This window comes from Hyposmocoma kahamanoa, unplaced genomic scaffold (assembly GCF_003589595.1).
Source record: "Hyposmocoma kahamanoa isolate Upper Pololo Valley unplaced genomic scaffold, ASM358959v1 81, whole genome shotgun sequence".
Taxonomy (NCBI): domain Eukaryota; kingdom Metazoa; phylum Arthropoda; class Insecta; order Lepidoptera; family Cosmopterigidae; genus Hyposmocoma; species Hyposmocoma kahamanoa.
This window is the reverse complement of record NW_020654080.1, coordinates 11,614,673-11,631,347: the sequence shown is the minus strand read 5'-3', so window position 1 is coordinate 11,631,347 and position 16,675 is coordinate 11,614,673. Positions and strand designations below refer to the sequence as shown.

General features: G+C 36.0%; 1 protein-coding gene across 1 annotated transcript; it reads right to left on the bottom strand.

Moving 5' to 3' along the window:
• On the bottom strand, window positions 1-15,873 carry LOC113234159. The gene is made up of 8 exons (XM_026469430.1): window positions 15,799-15,873; window positions 14,408-14,510; window positions 6,125-6,256; window positions 5,428-5,665; window positions 4,939-5,091; window positions 2,115-2,272; window positions 1,504-1,558; window positions 1-1,432 (listed from the first exon to the last, which is right to left on the bottom strand). Exons 1-8 carry the CDS (start codon window positions 15,871-15,873, stop codon window positions 1,138-1,140), a joined length of 1,209 nt encoding a protein of 402 aa, XP_026325215.1. The 3' UTR covers window positions 1-1,137.
• Between the last annotated feature and the right edge of the window lie 802 nt (window positions 15,874-16,675).

Here is a 16,675-nt window from a genome sequence, read left to right as displayed (position 1 = left end):
GTGTTGTAATTAAACTATTATATTGACTAAAATGAATGCAATATTGACAAACATCGCAATTTATGTATATTTATCACATCGTTTATTATTGTTTTATTTAAAATTCAATATTTTAGAAAGTTAATATTGTTTGACTGATCTTGGTATAAATTAGTTAACTGGAAAGTGGAAAAAATAGTACCTGTACGTTTCGGATGCTTTAATTATGTTAATTAAAGTTTATTTATGTGATTATATTTCTTTTACAAAATTCGCTTTTATCAGTCTTTTTTATATAATTTGCAAAGCAACACGTTACAAACAAATTGAAATCTTTTATGATCATTTATCGATGTTTCTTTCATAATAAATTGATTCATGGCTTAGTACGTTAAGAGCACGTTATGCTTGACACTTAAGATTGCAATTCAACTAGAGCTTACGATAAAAACGGCCCAAAGTATTAAGCTTGATGTGCTCCTGAACAAGAATATGCTTATAATTAACTTATATATGGATTGTCTTCAACTACTCACTATAAAATGGGGATACATATCTCTATAAAGTTGAATGAGTGGAGAAAATGCACATCAATAGCGATACGAAATTTAAACCAACGCTTGTTTTTATATGATACTTGAGCTATTTAAACTCAGATTTCATTCATTTATTTCAATCAGATTTAGACTTAGAGTTCTTGTAAACAAAATACTTCACAATATGTGTAGTATTTTTGTAGCATAAATCCTATACTTTCTTGGCCTCATTTTCGCCTCTTTTAATAACGTTTGTCTGCCTATTACATACTTAATACACACATCTACTGATTCAGTCGTTGTTGACTATAGCAGTCTGTTTATTTTCGTCGACATTGCTTATACTGACTACAAGGGAAACTCTTCTATAAACCCTCTACAAATTAGGGCGGCGAAGTACATACTACACAGCCTTGTTACGTCACCGATTCTTACTGTACCATAATGCTAGATTAATAGAACAAGTTTCTATTTTTTCTTTACGCACATTTACTCAACAGTGTTTAAAAAATAGATAATCGCCGCCGTCTTTAAAGATACATCGAAAAGTTCAAAGATAGTATAACACTTCAGGTATAATATAGGATAACCAAAATATTGTATAAATGTTTCAAAACTTTTATCAACAGGTGTTGTCCGCGGGAAGATCGGGTGCTTCAAGAGGTGGAGATGGAGCTTCGGGGTCATCGGAAGTTGACGGAGGGGGTTCGTCGTGACAGTCAGGCTCCGGCTGCTCTATAAGGATGGTGGTGTCGTTGAGTGGCGAGGCGGAGAGTGAACACGGTGTTAACACTAGCCGCGGAGATGGTGGCGGCGACACCTCTAGCCTGCCCGGATCGCTGCTCGCGCCCCGCTCGTGCGCCACTGATAGGCGAACTAACTCTACTGTATCCTTGCATATCTCTTCCACATTTTCTCTGCAATTTGTTTGTTGCTCTCATATAAGTAAATTTTATAAATGTAACTAGAACAAGTTTAAAAAAATTACCTCTGTATTGACTGCTCAATGTTGTTTATATTGTTGATACTCTCTCCTGGAGTTGCTGCAATCGATTATAAAAATATGAAAGTAATTCAATTTTTCAAGAATTTATTCAAAGGAATTTTTTTTTTATAAACACTAAGTGCGCATTTGACCTCCATCTCACCTGATGGAAAGTGATGATGAAGTCGACAATATAGCACGCACACCTCAGTAATGCTTATTCACTCTCGCCTTGAAAAGGTCCAAGTTATAGCGTTCGCGGAATAAGTCCGCAGGTAGGGAATTCCACTCTGTAGCCGCTCGCCATATAAATGGAAGCGAAACGCTTCGTGCGAATCCTGGGAATATCCACAACGTAGGGATGGAATCCCAACCCACGTCTAGTCCACCAAAGATGGAAAGAGGAAAGCGGAATCTAATTAAGCAATTCCACCGCACACTCTTCGTGATATATCCTGTAGAATACCGATAAGCAGCCAACTTTACGGCGGTGTTCAAGGCTCTGCAGCTTCGCCTCCACTAATTTCGAGTCACCTAAAAGCCCCGTGACACGCTTGTCAATTGAATCCAAGCTAGCCAGTTGGTATTTAGCAGCATATATTCTAGATACTAACGATGTAAAGCGTCGTCTCGCAGTCGTTGCTGCCTGGCGAGCGGGCGGCGGCGGGTGTTGTCACGCACACGCAGTGTTACGCCGGCGCATGCGCCGCTGCCATGCAGGTCTAGCGCAAGTGATGACTGAGAGCCGCATTCTGACTCCACCGCGCTTGCGCTGCATTTTGATGCATTGTTGTTAACACAGGTTATTAATAAACGCTATATTTATATGGATAACTCTTATTTGATTGCCTACATGTATGTCATTTATGTATATGTATGTTATTTTATAAATGTATATCTATGAACCACAAACTATAGGAAATGAAGTGCAATACTACTTATAGGAAAAGGGTTAGTAAGTAAATGTACACTGAGGAAGAGTCAAAAATTCAAATTTAAAATATCTTTATTACATGGGTAAGTAAATTATACTTTAGATCGTGAAATACTTTAAACGTTATTTATAAGTGAGCCATATTCATGAAAGTACGAAAAAAGTGGTCACACAGCCATAATACATCTTATATTATCAAATATAAGTACACCTCCAACATAAATTGTGTAAGTTACTTTATTCAATGCTTGACCTAACAACATCTATTTTTAAAATTCGGCTGTATGTTACGTACGTCGCGTACGCGGTACTTTTCCTTTTGAGCCGTCTTATAAGAGTTGACACTCACGATACACCAATATTTGTTGGACGCACAGCTCGCTCGATACCCGCTGCACCACTGGATGTTCAAAGCAAGTTAACGCTTTTCTATTATACAATATTACTAAGTTGTTCTGAGTGTTTTTTGACACAGCAGCCCTCGTAACGCACCAGTGTGATGCGCAACATACTGTAATTGTAGGTAGCTCGATTACCACAGACTGATGTAGATATTTAGGTAACTGTTCTCCCAGAGGGAATAGAGATCGTTTTAAGTGATTTACGGGAATAGTGGTAGAAATGGCCATCTTTATAGCGCGCCAGTATATAATATGCACTCAACGCTTGCAACTTGCTAGATTACAGAATGCATAAAAACATTATGTTTGTTATAAGATCCCCTGTACATCCTAGCCTATACGTCGCCACTGAGTAGCCGCGCATCAGAGTGCAGTAAAGTATATCACGACAGCGCCACCGCGACGATGGTGGCGCTACCGTCGCTACTATGTAAACGCACTAAACTACCTACAAGTTAAGAGACCAAAAAATGTACAATAGTAGACTAATTTGAAATTAAATGTATGACTACTGTTTCATTACTTCCAAGCAGCTTCTAAATCCTGATCATGATACATTTTTCGTAAGAAAATATACATATTGACATAAAACATACCTCATAAAAAAGCATAAACTATGTTTTGAAATTGATTTTAAAGGCTGATTCTTGAAAATTTGCCACAAGCATAGGTCTCAAAATAGCAGTAAAATCATGCATTCTTTCTTGTTGATAAAGTGAATTATAATAATATTTTAAATGGATAATTTGAAGTGTTTACACGATGTTAAACATAAACTAAACATTGATTTAAGGTTTTTTTTATTATATTCTATTAACATTCCATTATAGTCGATGATTGTCAAAGAAAATTAAATATTAACTTATAAACGAAAATATTTAGCATTGGGGTGGTTGTGGTTTGAAAAACTCAGAATGTCCCAGAGAGTTCTCTCAAGAAACGCCTTCACCATAACTCCCAACACCATGTAAGAATAGTAATTTATCTGTCATTTCATTTTTGCGTCACTACGAAAATGACGGTGAGAATCGTTTTCATGTAAACGACTCACATTATTCCATAGATTTAGTATATAGGCATGATTCATATGAAACCCTAGAGGTAGTTCTTTGTAAATAGACATTTGTTCATACCTATTATTTACAATATTTATTTAATAATAAGTATTGTACATAGAAATATCCCGAAAGGTTCAAACGGGTCACTCTCATGGAATTTTTGACGTTCAAGTATACGTACTGCTGAAGCTGTAGAAACAACCATTTAAATAAAGCTTTTGTTCTACGACAGTTTTAAACTCCATGAATGGCAAATTTTGAATATCAACCGAAATCGAATTACAGTAGCGTATACACTGCTCTTTAAAATAATTTGTGACTTTGTGCAGAACATTGTAGAATGGTAGGAATATTTTTGTACCTCGTTTATTACATGTATCATTATTTGTAATAATAAAAATTACCAATCTTCTTTACATAAGTGTAGCGTGATGCCAGTGTAAAAAGGTCAATATTTGTATTGGGTTTATGCGGCTCTTTTTGCTATCAACGCCATCTGTGAGAAACTTTTGAAAATTTTGTGTGAGATATTTATGAAAGGTGTGTCAACAGACGTTGGTTCGAGTCCGGTTAAATCACAGACCACATAAATACTAGGTTAAATCGAATTTTTGTATCTATAATAATAATAATAAACTAGTGGAGTTTTTTCACAAAAAAATTTGAACATAAATAAAAAAGATTTGTTAAAAATAATGCACTAAAAAAATTTAAAAAAATGTATATTTACAGGCACATGGGACTTATCAACTTATGTCTAAGGTGCACTGGCCCTTCAAATCTTTGCGATTTAGAGCTCTGAATGAAACTGCATCTATTATAGACATACGTGTGGCTTACAATCAGGCGCACTTGTTCGTCCCGTCACTTGATGTTATAAAAAAAATTTCAATTTCTTTAAACTTATCCATCAAATACTTGGGGATCCCATTTTTTAATTGCTCTAACAGCACGCTTCTCCAAGATAAATCGGCGATATTTCCCCAAAACAATATGCCGTGAGTTGTTCGACTTTTATTCTAGGAGTAATGGTGTCGCGTAATACCTGACGGCTGAGTGTGGCGGTTCATCGACGGATAGCGCGTAGCGGCGCAGCGGACGACGCAGCGCGCTAACGGGTACGGCGCGTGCACCACTGCCTCTCAGGTCCGGTGCAGATCTGAACCGCGCGCGCCCTGAGCCTCGCTCCGCCTTCGCTCTGTGCCACACATACGCACTACCTGTCTCTACAAGCATCTCGCTTCTGCTACATCTATCTTGCCTAAACCCCTTACGATGAAAGCGAAGCTTTTCAACCAATATCTACCCTATCTTATTACCTACTTTTGATAGCGTAATGTGAAATGCTGTTTTGATGATATGTATAATAATTTGAAGCAAAGGGATCGCGTAACTACTGGGGTTAAATATAAATGCTGTTAAAGTCGTGGTTGAACTGAGGACTTAATATATGTAAAAGGCAAGAGATAAAACAGCGAAATGGAATCATATGATGGTACCCGAAACTAAGGGATTGTAACGAGAAGTTTTAAACCTGTCGGCAGCATGGGGCCTGTGGTGATGTCTATGCGGGGGTAAGAGCGGTAGTTCATGCGGTAGCGGCAGCACGTGCGGCAGACGGTAGACGCCGAGCTGGTCAAACCGCGTAGGAGCGCAAGGCGGGCATCGCCGCTGCGCTGGCCGCGGCATCGCTGTAGGCCGCGCTGGAGTTACCTTCGCTGCGCTATCACGTGCCTCAAATGTCATCACGCAAGCTGCTACTACTATAAAGCCTGAAATACGTGAAATTAAAAGAAATACAAAATCAAATCAACGTTAACATTATGTAATGCTACGAGCATTTGGGGTCATTTTGCTTTAACTGTTTTTACCATTATAAATCTATCAAGCATAATTTCACGTTGTTATCGTTGAAGTGCTTGTCACAGAGATATATAATAAGTATCATTATAAGTAACAGAATTATGTTCGTACAATTTGATTGATGATGTTTTTGGTTGAGTTTGTACGTGACTTTTTATTGTCATTGACTGTTAAAACAATTAACCGGCTATCACTAAACAGTCTATTACTAAAGTTATTTAAGTCGTTTGAATAACTTATCTAATTTCAGTAGCGTGTATTATGCGTGTGTAATAATTTCATACAAAAGACATCAACGGGGTACCATGGGTGCTCTAAAGCATCAATATTTTGGCAATGCTTTTTATTGTCTACTATTTATTGGTTACCTCCAAATCCCATGACGATGGGTCCAGCATAAGAAAGATTGTTAAGATGGAAGCCGCGAGCCTCGTCCTTGACGGATACCGTGGCATTGCCGCGGATCTCTTGTGCTACGGATAACTGGTCGGCGTAGTAGCCTGGAATATTAATATTATTTTTACTCTCCCCTATTGCATATCAAACTGTCCTATTGTAATATGTGTAATCTGAGCTGTAGGTACTCAAAACAATTGTATAACAATTAACGATAAATATCAAGGTTATAAACAATCGTAAAAAGAATATAAAACAAACTAAATAGAAAACAGTTAATTTCATTGTTGTAATAAAAGATAAAAAGTTGAAGACATAAAATAATTACACAATAACACACACTCAACATAGTCCCGCACTAGGGAAATCCTGTGTCGCGGGTGCCATGGACACACACATAGACAACCACAAATTACACCCAAGCTTACGAGAGAAATAAATGTAGGCCATACAAATATTTCTCTCGTCCCGGAAATCGAACCTGGGACCTCTGCGTGGCAGTCCGGCATAATAACCGTTCGGCCACAGAGGCAGTTATTATATAGTAATCGACATTAATGTGATATTAAAACGATTGGTTTTATTAATTTAATAAATAAGTAATAATAGGATAACCAAGGGTAGTATATACTGCCCTTCTTAGTATAACCAACGTAATCGACATTTTTAGCGAAATTGGGTTATTAACATATCTGTAATTATTGGAACGAGACCACAACCCCCTAGAAGCGGTTTTTTAAATATATTTCTTTTTACTTTCAGCTTTATTGTTAAACTGGGTTGACATTTCTCGAAGAAAAAATACTGCAGGAGTCAATATGTCGAAAGTTGCCAAAATGCAAATACGTTAGTTGTGACGAGGAGGGCATCATAATAACAGCATCGATGACTCGAACAAGGGATTAATTATGTCAGACAGTCTAGAGTTAAGGTCAGGTGGGGTAAGAGGAACATACTTTATTTCGAGACAACTGTTATGAACTCTACGAGGTATAAATAATGTCTTATACGAATTTCGAAATACTGTAATCTTGCCCTGGTTTAACAGCTTTCCATATTTTAATATTCGTTACGCTAAAATTAATACTTACGATGTATCTGACAGAAACGTTCAGGTTGGGCTAACGTTTCTCTTCCTCCAAAAAATGGGGTAAGAGGAACTGTCATCGCATTTCGTATAAATATAATATATATTTAAATATATCCGTAGTTAAGTCCTAAGTAAGACTATTTCTATCGAATTTGATCTTAAAACCATTGCAATAACGTATAGTTATCAAAAAAAGTGAAAAGTTAATTTTGTGGCAAGAGGAACATATAAGTTAAAGTCAGGGGTGACAAATTAAAGAAAAGTGAACCTGTTATAATTTTTTTAGTACATACAAAGCATAATAAGGCGCATTTTAACCACTCGTTTACAAATCAACACATTACGTAAGTTAAGTACTTTTTAAACATCGTCATAATAGAAAAACAATGTTTGGTCCAAAAATAAATTTATATTTCTAACAAAATTTATTCTTCTCTAGTCACCATAACTACTCTACTTTGACAATCGTTTCACTAAATCAATTGAAATTTGATATAGAAGTAGTGTGGCCACGTAGCTAACTTGCAATGAGCCATTTTTGTGTTTGTTCTTAGATTACGTTATTATTTTAGAGTTTACGCAATTTTTTTTTGTTTACGACTAAAATATTAAATTTTCTAAAAATTCCTGATGGAAAAAAATGTGCTACCAGAATTTTACTGATGGCTTTAGAAACTACCTTAAGATGTGTGATTGTTTACACATAAAATTGTAGTGGTGTATTTATTGTAACAATCTTCAGAAATTAACATCATTCATCAAATTTTAGTAAAATTTACGATTACAATCAAAAACGTTATTTGAAAAAAACTTTACTTAATTTCTTAAAAGTATGTATATATATTATGGATATAAAGTTGTGTTTGTTCGAATAGGACAATATTCCATTATGACGATTCCATTATTCATCAAAAAGTTTGTCACCCCTGATACGGGGGAAGAGGAACGTATGTTTCTCTTACCCCGTAAGTACTAGACCCTCTTACTCCAACAATGTTTTTGGCGGTTACAATTTTGATTACAATGAAACTCGTATAATTTGTTGTTTTTGGACTGAAATAACTAATAAAAAGTAAAACTTACTGTTTTCTGTACGTGTTTTTCTATAAAAATTATCTCGTGTTTTCAGACTACACAACTGTCAATTTTCTTTTCTCTCTCAAATTTGGAACATCGTAACGACATCTCTTTACAGCCGTTGAAACTAATTTGACTAAACGCTTCATTTTAGTCCCTCTTCCCCCGGTGTTCCTCTTACCCCACCCGACCTTACTATATAAAATAGTCGGGTTTTACATTGACTTACAATTATATGGACGTCGGGTCCGCGCTAAAAAGTGTCCGAACTTGTAAAGCGCTAAAATCGTATACAGAGCGCCAAACTCCGCTTTAGTCTTCATTTGTTCGACTGACAGCGCGATACTGCGATGACATTACAATTTAAATTTCGAATAGGTTGACTTGGGACATTTTTTTCGTGGTTTTTGTATTAGACCCGTCGTCCATTTATTTGTAAGTCAATGGGTTTTTATCATTATTTAGTTAATAAAACAGTAAGTAGGTATTCAGTACAGAATAAAAATGGTATGTGTATAATGTGCAGTTTCGAGACATTCGTCAATTCATTTATTTTGTTTATCTACACACATATCGTAAAGCCTCTATGATGTGTTCAAAAACCACAAATTACGACCAGTATAAAAATAAACTGTTTTGTTAGAACAAATTTCTTTCTTTTATTTGTGAAAATGTTATTATTGCTTCATAATAACATCGAATTCGATTTTATTATAACATTAAAATTTCGAACATCTCTGAAAAACAAAACAATGTGATTCGACCTCAATTCTAATATCAGTCGAGATGAAATTTTATTCGAAATGAAATGTCAATAGCAAACAATTTTGATAAATTTCACACGTTACTTGATATCGATACTGATAACGATATGATAGTTGAGGCTGACTCTAGTTTATCTATGAATTAAATAAAAACTACGGATTCGATCTGGGCCTTTTGGAGGGAAAAGTGTCGTTTTTATTTTGACTTTCAATTATTTTGTGAAATCTAGTTTAAAGTGGAATAGGATAGTGCTATTGTGCCTTAATCGAAGATTAAAACGCGAAATTATACGAATCTCGAACTAAACTACCCGTATCGGCCCGTTTTAATGAATTCCGAGTTAATCCAAGCACGCCGCATCAAATTGTCTATCCTCTTTGTGGCGGCCATATTTACAGAAACATAATTAAACGAAGATATGGCTCAAAGGACTTGTATCCAAGCCAAAATTATTAATAAAAAAAAAAATAAAAACTACGGTTGTGTGTTCCATTCTCTAAGCTTGTGGGACATAAAGGATGGAAAAAATAAAGGAAAAGTTGTATGACATGCGTGAGTTAAGTTTTTATTTGCCGCCATTTCATCAGCCGTAACATGCGGTTCCTGAACACATCATAGAGAGCTTTTAATATGTGTATAGATAAAGCAGTGTATGTAACTGTTCATAATTAGGCATTAAAACACTAAAACACATAAACCCACAATCGTATTTCAATGCCTTTCATTATGTAACAGTCACATTAACTTATTATTTATTTGCTACTAAATAAATACTTTTTTAACAAATTTTTTTTCGCGTGCAGGTCAGTTGTGGAACAGAATCCCTTCCCATATGCAATCTAGGAACCTGTTGATTGCTTCTCTTAAGAAAAGGTTGATCGTAAAATTTCATGCTGACGTCTCTTTGTTGATTTTCTTACCTTACTGATTTCCTTTCATGTTTAAGTGTGTTTATTGACGTTACTTATTATACGTTATGTATTTTCTATGTCCTTTATTTGATTATTATCGTTTTATTTATCTGTTAGTTTATTATATTTCTCCCTCTTTCTCTCTTGCACGCTGTTGCCAGCTTATGATCTTTGTTCTCACTCACTGCCTTGGGTTGGCTGGAAGAGATCTCTTTTAGAGATAATTTTTGTTCAATTAATATTTCTTTTGTGGAATTAATATTTCTTTTATATTTGTTTAGTGCAACAAAGAATATATTGTACGGATACTTCATCCAGCTGTTTTAAAAGTAGTGACCGCGGTATGGGTGAAACCGTAAGGAAAATTACACCACTTGAAAGTAGAGGTTTATTTCATTTTACATTACGTACTAAATAATTGTTTTATTCAAATGAATAAATTTCATATTATACATAATTTCTATAGATAATACGATGAACTATCATTTCCGCCACGTTACACTGGTAATACATTGTTCTTTTAAGCTTTTATGTAATGAAAGTCTTAGAGATAATGCTTAGTAAGAACAATTGTTACTTCGATAATCTTTCGATACGTTTATATGTCGTATTGCACACAGCTAAATATATGGCATTATCTTGAATGCGTAATGTCCCTTTCCACATAGCTGCCATCTTGTCACCGAGAATAGCACCCGTAACCCGCTTGAAAGTCTCAATAATAATTTACTATAATTTATAAGTTTATTCGAAATTTTACTGACTAAATACCAAAAGTTACATTCGGATTTCGATTAGGGTTTAAATTAGGATTTAGATATCGGCGTTTACGACTTCTGGTCATTATTACTTCTGTTTATGATTACAATTCGTAGTTTTCATTACACAAGTGTTATTTTTGATGTTTTGTTACCAATCAAGAAGAAAAACTTGTTTCACTTTCACACAAAAAATCTCGTAGCCCTCAGATCTACTTATTACCCGTTGGCGTTAAATTTTTTACTTTTTTTTTGGCAGCTATCCAATAAATCTAGGCAATGGACAGTGGTCCAAACGTCTACTCACTTGTCAAGTGTTGATTGTAGCAAGTTCCTCTGTTTTGGGATACTTAGCCCAACCAAATTGTTATGAGCTAGAAGGTGTGAAGTAAACAGCGCAACTAGAATAGCGATCCAACAATGTCCAACGATATGAACAGGTATCACTGCGGCGCCGGATGCGTCGAGCCGGAAGTGTCAGCGCCGGAACCGCTCGCTCGATGACAGGATATATCCCGCACCGCTTTTCACTTACACCTTGTCTTCAAATTCAACGATATACCAACACAAATTTTCTTACTTAAATTGAGGCTATCAGCGCAACAGTGGTGTAACACACATTCCATTTTTTTTCTAGAATATTACTTTAAATGATACTTAAGCACATAATTATTTCATATTTGTGTGCTATTATCGTGTAAAAAAATTATTAATAATTAAATATTTTTAATACCTAATAATAGTATCCAAATATAAAATAATTATTTACTTTAGTATCATTTAAAGTAATACTGTAGAAAAAAATAATTGAATATGGGTTACACCACTTTTGCGCTTATAGCTTTAATTTACTTAGCGATTTATAATAATTCTTCAGACTGTTCCATTGACTTACAAATAAATATGGACGACGGGTCTAATACAAAAACCACGAAAAAAATGTTCCAAGTCAACCTATTCGAAATTTAAATTGTAATGTCATCGCAGTATCGCGCTGTCAGTCGAACAAATAAAGACTAAAGCGGAATTTTGCGCTCTGGATACGATTTTAGCGCCTTACAAGTACGGACACTTTTTAGCGCGGACCCGACGTCCATATAATTGTAAGTCAATGGACTGTTCATAAGTTTTTAGTTACTCCATTCACTTAATAATCATTTAATCTATATTCCGACAATCTATTGTTAAACTATATTGTCTTTGGGAAAATGCTGTCCTAGAGACAATGCGCAGACTGACTAGAGCTTCTGAACGTTTATTGGCAGTTATTCTATCATAAAGTAATTCAAAGAGTCTTCATAGTGTTATGATTCGTATATAGTAGTGTATTTCGTTCCGTCGTTAGATAATCTCGGCGTCTGAAATACATAATCTTCAATATGCCGTTTGTGCCTGCTTAAGGGCAAACGTGATAATTTGATATGTTCCACACCATACCACTATACAGTGCGACAAAATAGGTTGGCACAGAGTAGCATAAACCGCGGGCAAGATATAAAATCGTAAAACAAGTTTGTCAGGACACTTTGTAAGTGGCTGAAACGCTTACCGCGAAAGGTCAGGAGAAATAAGAAAAAGAAATAAGTTTCCTATGTCTAATAGTGACAACTTCAACTTGTAGCATCCAATATATAGTCGATGATCTACCAGTTACCCGAGATGCCTAATGTGATGGATCCCGCGATATTTGTGTACTAGTGTGAAGGTTTTGGATGGGTAATGTACTGAAACTGTGTCAAATACAGTGAAGTCAGAAATAAACAAAAATTTTATTTTTAATACCAGTAGAGCTCCTTGTGAAATAGTTCGTCCCGGGAAGTACTGCCACCTTACTTATTTCTGCCGCCAAGCAGTAATGTGATCATTACCGTGTTTTGGTTGTGAAGGGTGTTGGTGAAATTACAGGTACATGAGCAATGTCAACTCATGTCTCAAGGTGACGGACGCAGTAGCAGTGACCCTCAAATCTTTGCGATTTAAAACTCGGAGAGGCACTGCAACTGTTGCGTTGGAGTGTGCTTACCGCCAAGCGTACGTCTTAAGGTCTATCCACACATGTCCGGGACGTGCCCGGTACGTGGACGGACCGTGCTCCGTCAGGAGCTAAAAAAATATCGTTGCGTATATTTTGTATGAACTCGTTTACACATGTCCGTGTCCGGGCCGGGGCCGGGACGTGCCCGCAGTTCATACAAACTAGTACCTCCCGTCAACGTTCCGGGCTCGGCCCTGATGTGTGTGGATAGTCCTTCATTCGTCCCGTCACTTCATGTCATAAAAGTAAGAAGGCCTTCAAGAAGTAAGATAAAATCATTGACTTACAATTATATGGACGTCGGGTCCGCGCTAAAAAGTGTCCGAACTTATAGGGCGTTAAAATCGTATACAGAGCGTCAATCACGCTTTAGTCTTCGTTTGTTCGACTGACAGCGAAGCAAGCAAAATTAGACAGTACTACGATGACATTACAATTTAAATTCAACGTTTTAGCTTTTTCATATTCCTTTACATGTCACTACGTTTAAATACGTTGACTTGGGACATTTTTTTCGTGGTTTTTGTATTAGACTCGTCGTCCATTTATTTGTAAGTCAATGGGTAAAATGTAAAATATTTCATATGAAAGCAAATCTAGTAAAATATGATTTGTTTGTTGTAAATGTTTAGCGAAATTGGGCTTTTTTGGGTGCTTATGTTTAAACGACGACACGTGCTCTTGTATGTAGTCGTAAAGCTCTGTCGTGTTTGACCAATATATCGACCACAGAAATGACCTTACTACAAAAGACATTTTGTTATAAAGGAAAATGTTCTAACGACAAAATATCTCTTAGAACATTCCAAATTTCCACCGGCGATATAAGGGTAATAATTTTGTCGACATATCGAATTTTGACATGTCGTAAGGGACATTTTCCATTACGACAAAAAACGTTCCTTATGACATTTCAAATTTCCACAGTCGACATTAGGCAACATCACATACGTTGCTCTGATCCCAAAGTAAGTAGCTAAAGCACTTGTGTTATGGAAATCGGAAACAACGATGGTACCACAAACACACAGACCCGAGACAATATAGAAAAGTTAGTTTCTACACTGAACCGGCCGGAGATCGAACCCGGGACCTCAGAGATGGCGACACCATGCAAAAATTGGTGTGCAAGCCACTCGATCACGGAGGCCGTCAAATAAATAATGTAAAGCCCTATATATTCTTACATGTGTCACAGGTGAGCCTATAAACTCTCGACTTTTTTCCACGTTCCTTTCTTTCTTTGCCATTGCAAAGTCAAAATCCATTGCAAAGTCAATACGAGTTGCGACTTCTAGAACACGCAACGATTTTAGTTCTCAATAAAATCAAAATCCATCCATTTATAACTTTTGGCTACCCCAGTTGTAAAAACTTAAATCTATGGAAATGCTATGGTACGATCAGAGCGACAAATCCTTTACATGTGACATGTGTATTGGAAATGTTTCGTTCCATATATTTGAATTGAAAAAAATCGTAAAAGTCGTCTCATAGTACTCGAAATGGATTTAGGCTCAACTCATACTGGCGCAGGTGGAAGCATTTAAAGCGATTGTAATTTTTTAAAATAAAGTAAATATCATAATTGTATATTCAAACTCGAAAGTACAACGTACCGATTGTGGCCATGGCAGCTCCAAGCAGCATAAGGAGCAATCCTGCAGAGAGCGCCCGGCATGCATGCCACAAACATTGCGAGCTCATCTTGCCTCGCACCACCTGCACAATAAATTTCAGAAGTAAAACAACATACGATACTTAGCAATGGTAATATTTCAAATAGTTAAATTGAAATGACTAGGCATAGTATGTTCGTTATTGCGTCATTGTTTTGATTTGTTATTAGGTTCATTATTATTCAAAAGTTCGCAACGTTTCATATTTATGAACAACATAAAATATAACAAAACTTGAAATAGGCCTGTATTGTTGTAGAAGTAAGTGATTTTAATATAGTATAATGTAAGACATTAAAAAATTATAATCACAGTTCGTCAGGAGGACCTGGTTAGTCTATTGGGATATTCAATAACATTTTCAGTGAACGGGAAATTTTCTTATTTTTTTTCGTGATTTATAGGCAGAGATCGGAAAAAGCAGCGTGATTTACCATGTATTTACCTAAGAGTCAAGAAAGTACTACACATAGAGTGGCTAAAAACTTTCTAAAATTTTTGTGATTTATTTAGTTTTATAGTTTTTATGTGTAACTAGTAATTATTTTATACGGTAGCGTATTTGGAAGAAAATTTTTATTATACATATATTTTTTTATAAAATGTAAGTGCGCATTTGACCTCCATCTCATCTGGTGGGAAGTGACGATAAGGTCGACGATGGAGCATGCACACCTAAATAATACCTATTTACTCTTGCCTTGAAAAGGCCTAAGTTATAACGTTCAGGGAACAAGTCTGCAGACAGGTAATTCCACTCCATAGCCGTAATTATACACGTTACACATACGTTTTGCTTTTTTATCTTTTATTCCGGGATTTCAGAGATATTATCCACTCTATGTACATATAGTACCGTAGGTATAATAAAGTCACATGTGATCATACGTTAAAAGTGCTTTTATCACATGGTAGTAATAAAAATAATACGAATTACATGAAAGAAATCATGTATATGAAATTTAATCTCTCCTATTTAGGCAAAAAGTTATCAACTAATTGTGTTCGCAGAATCTTTAAACCTCTCTCCTGAAAAGTTGTAATTTTGCAGATGTGCCCTTGTTACATTGATGTATTTCTAGAACTTTAGGTGACTTTCCTCTACCTACAATCTCCGTTTATTTGGGATAATAGTTTTATTGTATTTAAAAGAGTTGCGTGCGCAACAAGTCCTCAACTCAACAAGTTCCTTGCCTCAATCGGTCACAATCACTAAACACAGATATGTTTACTTATATCATCCATTTCGAGTAAAGTTTATGGTTTTCGGGAGAGGTATTGTATTGAAAGATGGGTTTGTATACATATTAGCGTATATGAGGAGGTAGTACCTGGACGTTCCAGGTGGCCCCCGATGCGGGGTGAGCGCGCCGCAGCGGCCCCGTGACGCTACGCGCACGCCTCATAGCGACTGCCGCGCGTTCCTTCGCGCCTTGCCACTACCACTGCGCGCGCATACAGCCTCTTTGCTCCAGGCCACCTACATTCTAAACAACCACTTTTCATTGAACCACGACATTTCCTTAATCAGTAACTGTTTCTTCTCTTTTTCGTTACAAACTTTTATAGAACGTGGGTAACGATTTGACAGTTCCCTTCAGTATGGCCAAGAATCGAGTCTCCTAAGGAAATCGAACTATGACCGTACTGTACCACCGTGAAATACCTTTGGAACTGAATGTCGTTTACTATAGGGGAGTGTGTGGGGTAACTCTCTACATTACTGATTTTTTGCTTCTACAAAATGAAATGGAGGCCGCAAGCTTTATAATATGACCGTTAGCAAATGTAGATATACTGTGGGTATGATGATATCTATATATCTACATTATATCGATCTGGCATTATCTCGTTTCGTTTTAGTTGTTTATTAAGGTACATTGACTGTTCCCAGCACAGTAACTCAACGCGGTCTACCCTTTGGAAAATTTTCTCTTTGTAAATAACAACGGATTACTTGTTAAATCTCGGTTGTGTGAGACAACAGTTTATTAGCCGTTTTCTTGGAAGAGTGGATATTTATTGTCTTAAAAAAATTTAAAAATAGGAACAGCTTTTGTACAGCTGGTTTCGGTGCTACGTAATTGTATTTATAATAGTTTTGTATGTATTAACTTTTTTGTATTAAAATTATTATTTTATTAATTTATTCGTTAAAACCCTTTGTTACAAAGAACATTAAAAGGTCAATATATATGTATAGGTATT

Excerpts from the sequence above, each read along its gene's own strand:
- LOC113234159 (XM_026469430.1), bottom strand. The coding sequence starts at position 15,873 with ATGAGGCGTGCGCGTAGCGTCACGGGGCCGCTGCGGCGCGCTCACCCC. Across the intron at positions 5,092-5,427 it reads AGGCCCCATGCTGCCGACAG|AGCGAAGGCGGAGCGAGGCT; the intron begins GTTTAAAACTTC and ends TGTGTGGCACAG. Across the intron at positions 2,273-4,938 it reads CCGCCACACTCAGCCGTCAG|CGCAAGCGCGGTGGAGTCAG; the intron begins GTATTACGCGAC and ends ATCAAAATGCAG.